The sequence below is a fragment of the Scomber japonicus genome, chromosome 4 (genome assembly GCF_027409825.1).
Source record: "Scomber japonicus isolate fScoJap1 chromosome 4, fScoJap1.pri, whole genome shotgun sequence".
NCBI lineage: Eukaryota > Metazoa > Chordata > Actinopteri > Scombriformes > Scombridae > Scomber > Scomber japonicus.
Window position 1 is genome coordinate 30,856,768 of NC_070581.1, and position 15,000 is coordinate 30,871,767.

Here is a 15,000-nt window from a genome sequence, read left to right on the forward strand (position 1 = left end):
GAACTGGATTATAACTAATCAATAGAGAATAATCAAGTGATTAATTACCATTAATGAAGTCTTTAGTTTCAGCTTATGAACCCCCTGTCACCAGCATAGACCCGGCCAGCATGCAGACCCTCCTCCTGCTGAGGTTGCTGGTTTGATTCCCATCCTTCAGGTCAGAGATCAAAGGGTCAGGAAACATGTGAGATGAGCTTTCATTAATCTTTATTTTCACAGAAGAAACATTCCACACAGACCGGACACATGTAGAAAAAAAACTCTTTATGTCACTGGTGATGTCACTGTGACAGGGGTAGAGGGGGGGCGGGGTCAGGAAGGGGGGGGGGATGGGGGTCATTTCAAGGCACTATTTATTATATGAATATAGAAACAGGTGAGAGCAGATAAACAGGTGAGGAGGTCAGAGGTCACTTTGAGCTACAAACTGAAATGATCAATAAGATCAATACTGTGATCAGAGTCAGTGAGAGGGTCGGCTGCTGTCAGGAAGCTACAGTGTGCTCGTCTAAAACCAAAAACTAATATTCATCATCATCATCATCATCATCATCATCATCATCATCATCATCATCATCATCTTCAGGGAGGTTCGGAAGTCTTAAAAAGGTCATTAATCACCGATTTAATAATAAAAGGAACAGCAGGAAGTGAACAGAGAGTCAAACATGGACGTCACCTCTGAGAAGAAGAAAAAAAACAGAACCAGAAAAAAAAAAACTTCAAGAGCACAAAAACAAAACAGGAAAAATAAAACAGCAGAATAAAAGTTTAACAGGAAAGAAAGAAAAGTTTAACAGGATTTTTTTTTTTTTTTGAAACGAGAAACATCAGAAACACAGAAAAGGTTCAAGAATAAAACATCAGCTTCCTGCCTGGAGGAGGCGGAGGAGGAGGAGGAGGGGGAATAATTAAAAACTAGACTAGAGAATGAAAAGTTGTAACTTCTCATGACGCCTGCTGGACACCAGATTGGATTTAAGGCAACATGAGAACAACGTGTTAGGAGGTCGGAGGTCAGAGGTCAGAGGTCAGCAGAGAGAAGACGACTGAACCCAAACATCTGCAGCTGGTCTGAGGAACATTATTCCAGCTCAGAGACGTTAAACCTCTGCTGCTGCTGTCGGGACACATGAGAATAATTATATGTATGAATCTGTAGGTTCATTTATCTGGACCCCAGGAAGAGTAGCTGTTGCCTGGGTAACAGCTAATGGGATCCAAATAAACTAAACTAAACCCTCCTGTAGTCCTCAGGTCAAGGAAGGATAGAAGGAAGGAAAAGAGGAAGGAGAGAAGGGAGGAAGGAAAGGAGTAAGGAGGGAGGGAGGGAGGAAGGAAGGAATGAAGGAAGGAAGGAGGGAGGGAGGGAGGGAGGAGGAAGGAAAGAAGGAAGGAAGGATGGAGGGAGGGAGAGAGGGAGGAAGGAAGGAAAGGAGTAAGGAGAGAGGAAGGCAGGAAGGAAGGAAAGAAGGAAGGAAGGAAGGAAGGAGGGAGAAAGGGAGGAAGGAAGGAAGGAAGGAGGGAGGGAGGGAGGAAGGAAGGAAGGAAGGAAAGGAGTAAGGAGGGAGGGAGGAAGGAAGGAAGGGAGTAAGGATGAAAAGAGGGAGGAATTTAGGAGAGAAGGGAGGAAGGAAAGAAGGAAGCAAGGAAGAACAGTCAAAAGAGATGGGGTGAATTTGACCCGGGAGGACGACAGGAGGGTTAAGTGAAGTCTTCAGTATTCAGACTCGAGTGTTACTCAGAGGTCTGCTCTCAGTTTTAGTTTTTCTTGTACTGAAGTTTACGTGTGTGTAGAAGATCAAATAGATGAGCTCAATTTCACGTATGACTCTAAACTTTAAAGACGTCTGGATTCAGTCCAGCCTTTGTGAGATTTGATGGAGCAGAAACACGATGATCTGACCACCTGCACAGCCAATCAATCAATGAATCAATCAATGAATGAGCGAATCAATCGATCCGACTTCTTCTTCTTTTTTTTTTCTTTTTTTGGAGGGAGGGGGGGCGAGGGGGGGGTCAAGGTGATAATTTCCCACATCACATTAAATCACCACCACCACAGAGTGACACACACACTTCTAACACTCCTCAACAACAGCAGCGTGTGCAAATGTGTGTGTGTGTGTGTGTGTTTGCATATGCTCCTATATATATATGTGTGTGTGTGTGTGTGTGTGTGTGTGTGTGTGTGTGTGTGTGTGTCTAATTTACCTTCCCATCACCTCACCTGGCTGTAAAGCTATATGACAGTATGTGCGGCTGGTTGGAGGGTGCAGCAGCTGTCTGACATCACACACACACACACACACACAGACCTTTAGTATCTCTCTTTACACGACTTCCTGCGTTCCACACATGCGTCTACAATCAGCGTCTACGGGAAGACAGCGTTCGTTGTGGCGCTCACAACAGAATTGGAGGTACGTGGATGTCCGCACAGAGCCTACAGTACAGCGCTGACCCTAGCAGACCCTCGCTGTCACACATCCTGCTGAGGTTAAATGTTTAACGAGCTGTGTTTTTAGCTGTCAGGTGACTCTCAGTGTTTTTTTCTTAACAGCAAAAAAATGACCAACCTTCTTTATTCTTTCTTTCACATTACTCTTCTCACATAAGTCTTAGCTCCATGGGTGTATTATCAGAGCTGGATAGGGCGCTGCTGCTCGACCATCAGCCCCACAGACCACCATTAAATCAGACAAGCTCAATTATGACTCTTTTGATCCATGGAGGTTTTAAACTTGGCACCATTTTTGGGCACCAGTATCCAGCTCTTATCACACATCCATCGTTAGTTACCTGCTTTAATAAATTCATTTCATTTTTCCTGACTGATCCTCTGACTGCCTCTATCGCGACGGACTGCCCTCTGGTGGCGGTGTTTGTGCACTACGATACATCACATTGACACAGTCTGTCACTTTTAACAGAAAACATGTGCAAATGTTTTTATGTGTAAGTTGAAAATCAAACCCTTAGGATTTCTAAATATTGTGGTATACCTTAACACCATAATAACGCCCCAAAACCTACTGTGAGTGTGTGTGTGTGTGTGTGTAAGTGTGAAGTGTGTGTGTGTGTGTGTTTGTGCACGCTCATGTCTGAAGCCAGGCGTGTTGCAGACACTGCGCTGCAGTAGCTCTGCGGTCAGGCTGCAGGTCTAACATGGTCAACAGGAAGTCACTGAACTGAGCCGCCTGATCCAACGGCCACTCGTACTTCTCCAGCAGAACCTCGAACAGGCCCCACGGCTTCAGACTGGTGATGTGACGCAGCTCACCTAGAGAAAAGAGACACGTGAGAGACACACGACAGGTTAGAGACAGATTTCACTGTTCCAAAATATCTGGCTCTTGGATAAAATGTTTAACCCTTTACTTCCTGTTTATATTCTGACTCATAATTAGTCTCTACACTAATTCACATTCAGTCATTAATATATGTTTAAATAATCCTCCTGTTGTCCTCAGGTCAAGGAAGGAAAGAAGGAAGGAAGGAAAGGACTAAGGAGGGAGGGAGGAAGGAAGTAAGGAGAGAAGGAAGGGAGGAAGGAAGAAAGGAAGGAAGGAATGAGGAAGGAAGAAAGGAAGGAAGGAATGAGGAAGGAAAGGGGGAAGGAAGTGAGGAAAGAAGTACAGAAGGAAGAGGGAGTAAAGAAAGAAGGAAGGAGGGGAAGAATGAAGGAAAAATCAAAGAAAGAGGAAAGAAGGAAAGAAAGAAAGAAAGAAGGAAGAAAGAAAGAAGGAAGGAAGAAAGAAGGAAGTAAAGAAGGAAGGTAGGAAGTACAGAAGGAAGTAAAGAAAGAAAGAAGGAAGGAAGGAAGGAAAGAAAGAAAGACAGAAAGAAAGAAGTAAAGAAGTAAAGAAAGAAGGAAAGAAGGAAGGAAAGGAAGGAAGGAAAGAAGTAAGTAAGTAAGTAAGGAAGGAAGGAAGGAAGGAACAGTCAAAAGAGATGGGGTCAATTTGACCCGGGAGGACGACAGGAGGGTTAGGGTTAGGGTTGTATTGCCGTGTCTCACCTCTCCTGTTGAAGTACTCTCTGGAGTACCTGCCAGACAGAGCAAAGGGTACGGGGATAGGGCCAAGCAGCTCGATGATGTGAGCGATGTGATCTGAACACAGACAGTTTGTATTGTTATAACTTCATGATGAGTGGAGGAAGTGATGCAATACTCTAATACTGTAGTATCAACTGCGTGTAGTACGATGTTCAGTACCTTCATCTCTGGTGTAATCTTCTCCTGAATGAGGTTCAAACAGGTAATCTCCTGTTGCCAGCTCAAACGCCTGAAACAGTCACATCCATCATTCAATTAATAAATCAATATATTGATTAATTAATATACAGTTCGTCACTGTGCAAACATGTATTTAAAAGTTGATCTGAAGCTAATATGACGCTTCAGCGTCCAAATGAGTCAAATCTTCATCTTCTATGTTTCAACGTTACAGTGTTTTTAGTACCAAAGTCTCTTTTTGTTACTATACTTCCACCACAGCTCAACAGGAAACACTAAGAGGGAATCTGATGCTATAAAGACTGTAAATGTGTCAGATATCACTTGATATGACTAACTCACACTGTTACCATAGTAACTATAATAACTATAGTAACTCACACTGATGAAGCTCAATAGAAGCTGATCAGACACTTTTAAATGACTGTGTGGAAACACTGTGGATTTAGTCCTCCATCACTTTACATTGAAAGCACATTTGAAGGAGATCTTTTAATAGTGTGTGTGTGTGTGTGTGTGTGTACCATGCAGGCGGTGCTCCAGATGTCGGCAGGTGTTCCGTACTCTGCTCCAATCAGCACCTCCAGAGCTCTGTACTGTCTGGTCTGAATGTCCTCAGTGAAGTGTTTGTGCTGGACGAGAGAGAGACAGAGACGGAGAGGGGATGTGTCTGATTGGTCAATGTTAAACAAACACAGATGACGAAGTGATGATGATGATGATGATGAAGAAGCGTCTTACCACCCAGCATGCATTTCCCAGATCAGCAATCTTCACTTTCAGTTTATCTGCGTTTTGAGGCTCCAGAGGACTGAGGACAAAATCTGACGCGCTGCACACTGAGGAGACAAAGACGTTACCTGTCAGGTGTGTGGACATACATATACACACTTATATACTGAATACTTTTAACTGTGTGTGTGTGGTTAGTCACCGTCTCGTCCGCTCGAGTATCCCGACTGTGTGGAAAGTGCTGACTCAGACGTTGCTGACATCACAGAGCTGGAGAACCCTGATAGGCCGGAGGCGGGGCTGGAGAAGCGGCCGGGACCGTGGCCGTTACACTTGTCCTCCAACCAGGAGCTGTTGGACTCTGGGCTCGCTTTGCTGTTGGATGTGGAGCAGGAAGAGTTGCCGTTGCCGTTGACGACCAGAGAGCCTGAGGACACAGAAACTCTTGGTCAGGAGTGTGTAGCACCAAACAAGTTGAACTAAAGCTGCTTTTATACAGAGATCATAAAGTATTGTTGTGTATTGTGTGTCTTTATGTCTCCTTTGCTTTTATACACCGAACCAAACGAAGCTGCAGTGTGTGAACTCACCGTTACTGTCTGTGTCATCAGGCTGTAACACACCGTCTTCGTCCTCCATCCTCTAACAAAACAAAAAAAACACTTATTTTTTTATTCTGATTGGCTGGCAGTAAGAAATGTGTTTATGCTGTTACCCACTGCAGTACATGACAATTCACATGATGGGTATCGAATGAAGGGTCAGGGTTATTATGGTATCAGGATCACTATAAGGGAACTTGGATCGGTACTGGTATCGTAATTTATTTAAATGACACCCAGCCCTAATCATGGCAGTGTTTTCTGTTATGGCGCTTTTCCACTACACAGTTACAGCACTACTCGGCTCGACTCGACTCGGCTCGGTTCCAGGAATGAACTTTTCCATTACAAAAAAGGTACCTACTCAACGTGGGCGGGGTCGTCATAGCAACGGCTCCGCGTAACTGCCGTGACTCCGTTTTATACGCGACACAAACACATAAACAATGGAGGACATGGAGGCGATGGTGTACTTGCAGCTGTATGAGGCTTTCTGTCACACACAAAGCAAGAACATTGAGCCGTACGACTGTTACGCTGTTGCCGGTATTCAAAAATGGCGGGTTTGATTCTTGTGTGGGACGGCTCATGACTCTTCCAGCGACAACTCTTCTGACCAATCAGTGGCCGGCAGTCTGATGACATCACATTTAGTATCGGCTCGGCTCGCTTGGAACCTCAGCAGAGCAGGTGCTAAAAAAGTAGCAGGTACCAGGTACTATCCCTAGTGGAAACGCTAAAAAACCCGAGTCGAGCCGAGCCGAGGCAAGTCGAGTCGTGCTGGAACTGTGTAGTGGAAAAGCGCCATTAGTATTACGGCAGTGTTACAGCTGTATTACAGTATATTACAGTACCTGTATGTCCTCTAGTCTCTCTTCTAACAGCCTTTGTTGACGCTTTGCTTTTCTCTTCAACTTCTTCTTCTTGTTTTTCGAAAGTTTACCAGCCTACACACACACATACGCACACACAGACACACACAGACGCACACACACGCACGCACACACACATACAGAGTGGGGAGAGAGACAGCAAAACAACACAGTGAAGTTTTTACACAACAATGATGTAATAATGCTGTTTAAGAGCTCACACACACACACACACACACACACACTTTGCGTTACTGACACTACAACACTACTGAACACACACACACACATCCTGCACTTTGGAGGGGTGGAGGGGGGGGGGGGGGTGATGACATGCAACAACTTGACAGGAATCAAACTGTGACGTTAGCATTGCAGTATGTGATGTGCATCTGTCTTATCAGGCCAGCAGGACGACTTCCTGCTAAGAGTTTGTTTGAGTTTTACGTCCAACCAGCTGGATTATTTCATCCAATCATGTCGCAGCTTTTTTTTTCTGCTGTTAATGACACCTGGTGGACACACCTGAAATACCTGAGGGGCAATGAGACCAATGAGAACACAGCAGGCGTCACACCTGGACACTTACCTGTAGATCCCTGGGAGCCGTGCTAACTAGAGAGAGAGACACAAAGGCAGACAGACAGACAGGGAGAGACAGACAGAGAGAGAGAGAGAGAGAGAGACAGGAAAAGAACATGAGAAACAGGAACAGAGGAGGTGAAGATGGAGGAGTGAACATGAAAACAGAGGAATAATCAAAGAGAGACAGACAGACAGAGACAGACAGGAAAAAACAGCAGAATTAAAAAACGGTGTAAAAAAGAGAAGAGAAGCAGACGGCTCAGAAAGCAGATAGACAGACAGATAGGTGAGAAAGCTGTCTGTCTGTCTGAGCAAAGTGGAAACCACAGCTCCCAGTTACACTGCTGTCTGACTCCACTGGAGACAAACTGACTGAAGTGAGAATCACAAAGTTCTGAGAGAAGCTGAGGCTGCTTTACCGATCAATCTATTCATGTTTTCATTGATTAGTTGATTACCACCTACAGGTCTCCTTCATACTGTTTGATTCATGTCTAATAAACTTGTCTGTCTCTGTCCCACAAGTTTTAAATCCAACTTGTCTAACAGCAGTCTCCACGTTTCTGACTGTCAGGATTTTGGTTTCCAGGGCTGGCAGGGATGTTCTCGGCAGACTCACACAGAGATCTAGGACAGTGGTTCTACAAAGACTGTAAAATATGCAGTTATGAATCAGCTGAAGACATGACAGCTTACAGTTGCTTGTTATCATAGTTACACAACAAACTTTGGTGGCTTTGTGTGCAGGTGTCAGACATGGAAGAAGAAGCGATGGGAAACAGAGCTAAAAAAAAACTGCTGATTCAGTTAAAAGACGAATAAAGCTGCCGACTAAGAAGCAAAGTAAACACACTGTGTAGTGAAAGCAACCAGATTTACAGGATTCTGGGTATGTTTGGCCTCTAATCACATCTGTGTGAGCTGGCTTTATTTTTTACTTCACTCAAAATAAAAAACAAAAACTCTTTTTATCAAATAACTCAGATTTCAGCAAATCTCACAATTTTGCTAAAATGTTTAAAAAAGCGTTTTTGGTCTTGAAACACTGTAAAAGTCTAAAAATATCACAAACGCTGGAGTCAGTCTGTCTCCGAACACATGTAAATACCGTTAACGGTCACGTCTGTCCAACCAATCACGTCGCTGCTCCTTACCTGATGACCCAGAAGGGGGCGGGGCTCCAGCTCTTTGCCAGATGGTCGCCTCAGCTGCCAATCTCCTGATGTAAACCTCGTCGACATCCAGTAAGATGTTCTCAGGTTTGATGTCTGTGTGGATGATCTTACATTTGGTGTGGAGGTAGTCCAGACCCTGTAGTACCTGAACACACACACACACACACACACACACATACACAAGGTCATGTCATAGTCTCCGATATCAGGTCTAGGTCTACAATAGAAGAAGGGACTGTGGTACCTGTGAGTGTTTTACCTGTTTAATGATGGTCTTGACGCAGGCCAGAGGAAGTCCCATGTAGTTGGACTTTATGATCCATTTTAATAGCTGATGACCCAGAACCTCCAAAACCATACAGACATCTGAGAGAGGTTGAGGAAACTACTGACAGACATAAAGCTGAGAGACAGACAGAGACAGACAGACAGACAGGTGATGGTGAAGGATACGGACTCCGTTGACTCCAGAGATCTTGAAGTCATCGATCAGTTGGACGGTGGTTTCTCGGTAGGGGTCAGAGGGGTCGCTGTCCCTCACCTGGACACAAACAGACTGGTTACTTTCTGCCTTGGTGACAGTATGGTGTTATTGTATTTTCAGTGTCATCAGAGAGAGAAAAACTGTATATTTAATTAGTAATATTCAGCTTTTTTTCATACAAATCATATTTGCTTTTAGCCCTGTAGCAACCGTTGCATGGCCTGCAACTAGTCCACGTTCCACGGGTTGGGAAACTCTGCTGTTTAAAATCTGTGTGCGTGTGTGTGTGTGTGTGGGGGGGGGGGGACTTACACATCTGAGCAGTTTAATCTCGTCCAGAGCCGTCTCAGTGTAATGTGGAGCACTCTTTACCACCTTCAATGCTACAAAACGCTTCTTCCTAAAACACACAGACACAGATTCAGATGATGTGACTGAACTTTAAGTACAACCAACTGTGTGTGTGTGTGTGTGTGTGTGTGTGTGTGTGTGTGTGTGTGTGTGTGTGTGTGTGTGTGTGTGTGTGTGTGTGTGTGTTAATGTGTTTTTCGTACTGCAGATCCCAGCAGAGCCACACGGTAGAGAAATGTCCCCAGCCGAGTTTTCGGACAACGTGGTACCTCCCATTAAACAGATCACCTATCTTCACCGGGTAGTAACCACCTGGAACAAAAACATAACAGAACAGACTTTAAAGAACAGAGCAGGGAACCAGAAACACTGTAGACATCACTGTGGAAACCCAGGTACCAGTCTAAGGGTCTGGGGGTTGAGAACATCCATGATAGACCACATTCAGACCAAATAGTGATCGTCCAACAAAAACCTTTCCCTCTATGCAACCCAACGTTATCCATTGAGCTGAGCTGTGTTGGACAATCACACACATGCAAGCCCATGTTCTTGAGGGATTACTTTGCAATGTGTACACTGTGTTTACCTCAAGATCATTACGATAAAACATAAAACAAATGCTGCTGTGATAACGTTCCAGAGTTGTAAAATCAAACTGATTTGTGGTGTTTTGGCTTCTGACAGAGTTAGGGTTAAATGCATTCAACTGTCCCTCCACTTCAATTTCCTGGATCATATTTCATTGTCTCACCAGTACCTAAAACAACACACCCTCTCCACTGCAGCCCCTGTACTGGTTTTTTCCAGGTCGCCTATATGTCACTAAGAGATCTCAGAAAGGAAGTGTTGGATCAGAGTATCCCATTCTCTTTGAGTTTCAAGTTGGGACCTGAGTTTGATCAGGTAACAGAAGAAGCTGACGGACAGACATGGAAAACACAAATGGTAGTGAGGTTGAACTGGAAACATCTGGCTGGGAACACCTGTCCACAGATTGTCCTGCATCCTGGAGAGGCTGGGAACATGGAACAACTCCATTGCAGAGGAGGCAAGATCATTGATTCCTGACTAATGAGCTACTTGCGGAGACTGATGGAGTCATTTCTAGTTTGGTCAGCCCAGAGGACTCCTGGAGCAGCAGACGGGTCATATGGAGGCCATAAGACTTTTCTGAGGTCACAGACGCAAAAAGTCTGATGTGAGAAGAGTTCGGGGGGAAGGGCATGGAGAAGGACTTTCCGTTGGCCTAAAGGAAGTTCTGGCAAAGCATCAGACACCTCAGAAAGGGCATGCAGGACTTAGACCTGGATGTTTTTTTTTAGCAAGGGACTACTACTGACCTAGACTGATGATATTAACAGATGCTTAAAGAACACTTCATAGAGGAGACAGAGGTGGAAAGCTATAGGGAAGTAGTCTGTTTTCTGTAAAGGTGACGTGAAGTCCAAAAGCACTATGAATGAGATTGATCCCAAGAAGCTGAATGCTATGGACATTTTGGGCTGTTTTGGTAGACACATCCCACCATCCACATATAGGCTGAGGAGGGATTGTGTACACAGGAAGACCAGGGTGGGGGTTTCTTTTAGTTTAAAAAGGGGAGTGGATAATGCGCTCCAACCATCAGAACATCAGGATATGCGAGTCTGGTAGCTGATGCAGTACCAGAGGCCTCAGACTCTCATACCAATGTCTTGGTAACAGGTAACATTGGACTGTTCCCTTTAGAAGGAGAGCGAGCCTCTGCCCCAAGTAAATGGAGTTCAAGTATCTCTGGTTTTTGATGACCAGTGAAGGTCAGATGGAGTATGAAATAAACAGAGGATTGGTGCCAGACTGCAGTAATGGTGCTACTGTATCAAACTCTTGTGACTCAGAGAAAAAAAGAGTCTGAAGTTAAGGCTCTGTTTCAGTCCTGGTCCAGGTCCTGGTCTGAAATGACAGAATAAGATGGTGGATCCAAACAGCTGAAAAGCATTTTTTTGGCAGGGCATCTAGAATCAGCCTTAGAGACAGGGCTCAGATATCCAGGAGGAAGAGAACCACTAGTGAGGAGGTAAAGCATCAGATCAGTATTCTGGATACACTGGGGAAAAACCTGAGGAAGAGCCAAAGCCCACTTGGAGGTATTATATATCCCATCAGGCCTGAGAATGACTCTGGTTCCTCCAGGAGGATATGAGTCATGTGGGGAGGGGGGGGGGGGGGGAATACAAGCTGCCAACGCAACCAGGACCCAGATTAACAGTGGAACGTGGATGAATGGGTGCATCAAATTCCCATTAACACAGACCAGTCAACACATTTATTTAGTCCCACCAGAAAAAATGGGATTTTTCAGTTGCAACAGTTAATAGTTAATGCAATTTCATGAAATCTCTGCAATATCAGGGAGAGTTTGCAATTGTGCTAAATTAGTCAGGCTCGACCGATACTGAATTATAGGAGCCATTGCCAATACAGATAGCAGAGGGCAAAAATATATATATTGGATGATAATGTTATATGTACACAATATATACATAAACACATTTTATTTTACAATGCACAAACACTTGTGACAAAGATATGTAACGGATAGTGATATATTACAGTTTAATAATAAACTTTATTGTATAAAATAATATCCACTGCAGTAAAATAGTAAACACTGTCAGGAATGTAATACTTCTAATTAGCTATGAATAAAAAAAAACACAAAATACACACACAAAACCCTCATATATTAAACTTGAATTAAGAAGAAGAATCAAATGCTACCTCTTTAACTTTAAAAAATTAAAATATCAGCACATATTGGACAACATATTTTAGACACATTTTATGGGTATGAATGTGGTCGTTGGTATGGGTGAGATGTATTTTGGCTTGTGTGTGTGTTAGTGTTATATAGTATATACATTTTATACCTTATTTTATTTTTCATGCTGGAATAGGACTGCTCAGACTGAATTTCATTGTATTCTTGCAATGATTATAAAGCTCTATTCTATTTTACATATTTGCCAACACCATTATATCTGTGATAAGCCAATATCGGCCGATAATATCAGCTGACCAATAGATCAGATGGGTTCTATAAATTACCATATATCTGAATTAAATGGACAATTCAACAGACTCCTTGTGTTTTGGACCAATTGTCGTATTTCATGTCGTAGTAACTTGCATCATTGTATCCTCTCTGGATCTGACATCCTTTTGATTGTGTATTGTGCTGTGTGTGTTTTATTTATTTGTATCTTATCTATTTATTTTCTATCTCTTCTACTTGTATTCTTTTTTATATTTATTTTACTCACTAGGGACTACGGATGCAAATTAGCAGCTTTGCTATAATCCGGCATATTTACAGAGATGTTTTAATATCGATGTTCATCAATATGCACTGTCTGTCCCTATCCAAAAATAAAGTATTATTATTATTATTATTAGCACATAGTTTGTATTCAGCAGGGAAATGGATCTCAAGTAGGGTTGGGCAGTAAACTGATATTATATCGATATCGTGATATTTTAAGATATCGACTTAGACTTTGAGTATCGTGATCTTGTGATATGAAATAAAAGTTGTCTTTTCCTGTTTTTAACCCTTTATAGGACACTCATTGAAAGGAAGGGAGGAAGGAAGGGAGGAAGGAAGGATGGATGGAAGGAAGTAAGGAAGGAAGGAAGGAAGGATGGAAGGAAGGGAAGGAAGGAGGGAGGAAAGAAGGAAGGATGGAAGGTAGGGGGGAGGAAAGAAAGAGAGAAGGAGGGAGGGAGGAAGGGAAGAAAGAAGGAAGGAAGGAAGAAGAAAGGGGGATGGAGGAAGGAAAGAAGGAAGGGAGGAGAGAAGGAGGGAGGGAGGAAGGACAGATGGAAGTAAGGAAAGGAAGGGAGGAAGGAAAGAAGGAAGGGAGGAGAGGAAGGACAGATGGAAGTAAGGAAAGGAAGGAAGGAAGGACAGAGGAAGGAAAGAAGGTAGGGAGGAGAGAAGGAGGGAGGGAGGGAGGAAGGACAGATGGAAGGAAGGAAAGGAAGGAAGGATGGAGGAAATAAGGAACGATGGAGGGAGAAAGGAAAAGAGGAAGGGAAGAAAGAAGGCAGGGAGGAAGGAAAGGAAGGAAAGAAGGAAGGAAGGAGGGAAGGAAGGATATTTTGGGATATTTACAGAAGTTACCAAATATAATTATTTGCCCAATAAAGGGTTAAAGGCTGCATTACAGTAAAAATGTAATTTTCAGGGCTTAACAGACTGTTTTATTATCTGGCTTTATCCACTTAGTCATTATATTCACATTACTGATGATTATTTATCAAAAATCTCATTGTGTAAAAATACTCATCCCTACATATTGTCAAAAATATCGATATTAAGGTATTTGGTGATATTTGATTCTGCCCATATCGCCCAGGCCTAATCTCAAGTACAATATTTTTATACTTTATATACTTTTTTATAACTTTGACTGAATGGTTATCGTCTCCCGATAATGTAAAAATTAGCACTGTGATATGAAACAGACTTTCTGTGAGTCTCTTGTCGGTCAGTTCAGTCGTCGCTGATAAACTCACCTTTACAGTAATCTGACGGGTCTTCCTGCTCTTCGTCATCGGAGCCCAGCAGGTGTGCAGGGGGCGGCGTCAATTCGGGAGGGGGCGGGCTTAAAGCTGTTGGGGGTGTGACAAGCTGGGTGGGGGCCGATGACATCATGGGAGGCAGGCCGATGGGCGGGGGCAGAGTGTCAAGGGGGCAGAGGAAGGAGGCGGAAGACGAGCAGAGAGGGGAGTAGAGGTGGGAGGAGACACTGGAGGTAAAGGTGACCGTGTTCAGGAGGAAGGGGTCGGGGTGGGAGGGGCTTAACGGAGGGGTGGGAGGAGCTTTGGCAGGATGCGTGGCTGAGGGGCTGTGGGTAATCTTTTGGGGTAAGGTTGAAGGGGATTTGGAGGGATGGTGGGACTCTGTTTTTCTACCAGACAGACTCGGGGCGACATTTTCAAGAGTTCTGTGAGGCGACCTCGAGGAATTCTGGGTAATATTTTGGTAAACAGTTGGCGGTGTTTGGCTGGGGCTATAGGTGGGGCTTTGAGATGTGGCAGGACGTGATTGGCTGAAAATCAGAGGAGTCACTGGCACTGTCAGGGGGGGCAACGGGGCAGTTTGAAGGGGGGTATTTTCAGGAAATTCTGCTACTACTGGTAAAGGGGTATCTACTATATCCAGAGGCGGGGGGGTGGTCTGGAGGGTATTGTGGGGACGTGGTAAAGGTGCTCGGGAGTCACTCTGGGGGGGTCCAGTGGTGTTTTCGGTGGGTAACGCGGTGAAGTGTGGGAGTTCTTGCTGGGGTACTGTAGTGGTTTCATGGGTGTCTTCAGGATGTGTTGGCGTACTTCCTGTCTGTGTTGTAGTTTTGGGGGTATTTTTGGGGGACAGCTGGGGGGTCTGAGGGTAATTCTGCGACGGAGGGCTGCTGTCAGTGTTCACACTCTGAAGATCGCAGAGGTCATCAGACCTGAAACACAGAGAACATAGTTAGTTATTAACAGATTGTCTAACAGAGGATCAAGATTTGTTTTGTTTTGACTTCCCCTTTCTTCCCTCCTTCCTTCCTTCCTTCCTTCCTCCTTCTCTCTTTCTTTCCTCTGTCCTTCTGTCCTTCTTTCCTTCCTTCCTCCTTCCTTCCCTCCTTCCTTCCTTCCTCCTTCCCTCTTCCTCCCTTCTTTCCTTCCCTCCTCCCTTCATTCCTTCCTTCCTTTCTCCCTCCTTCCTTCCTTCCTCCTTTCCTTCCTTCCTTCCTTGACTCAAGGACAACAGGAGGCACAAGATAGTTGTCTGGAACCAAATATCTCGTTCTTCCAGGTCAAATTGACCCTGTTTGTTTTGACTTCCCCTTTCTTCCCTCCTTCCTTTCTTCCCTCCTTCCTTTCCTCCCTCCCTCACTCCTTCTTTCTTTCTTTCCTCTGTCCTATT

General features: G+C 44.2%; 1 protein-coding gene and 1 long non-coding RNA gene across 2 annotated transcripts in view; both read right to left on the reverse strand.

The window, feature by feature from the left end:
- Window positions 1-2,663: 2,663 nt before the first annotated feature.
- srpk3 (SRSF protein kinase 3) lies at window positions 2,664-8,603 on the reverse strand. Its single transcript, XM_053317828.1, has 10 exons — window positions 8,469-8,603; window positions 8,189-8,354; window positions 6,432-6,524; window positions 5,566-5,617; window positions 5,178-5,402; window positions 4,985-5,082; window positions 4,768-4,875; window positions 4,223-4,292; window positions 4,025-4,117; window positions 2,664-3,286 (listed from the first exon to the last, which is right to left on the reverse strand). Exons 2-10 carry the CDS (start codon window positions 8,273-8,275, stop codon window positions 3,102-3,104), a joined length of 1,011 nt encoding a protein of 336 aa, XP_053173803.1. The 5' UTR covers window positions 8,276-8,354; window positions 8,469-8,603; the 3' UTR covers window positions 2,664-3,101.
- Window positions 8,604-14,502: 5,899 nt separating this feature from the next.
- The window catches only part of LOC128357476 (uncharacterized), a 9,090-nt gene continuing 8,592 nt past the window's right edge, over window positions 14,503-15,000 (reverse strand). Inside the window, exon 3 of the long non-coding RNA XR_008321221.1 lies at window positions 14,503-14,542. This is a non-coding gene — a long non-coding RNA (uncharacterized LOC128357476). The remainder of the gene's footprint in view (window positions 14,543-15,000) is intronic.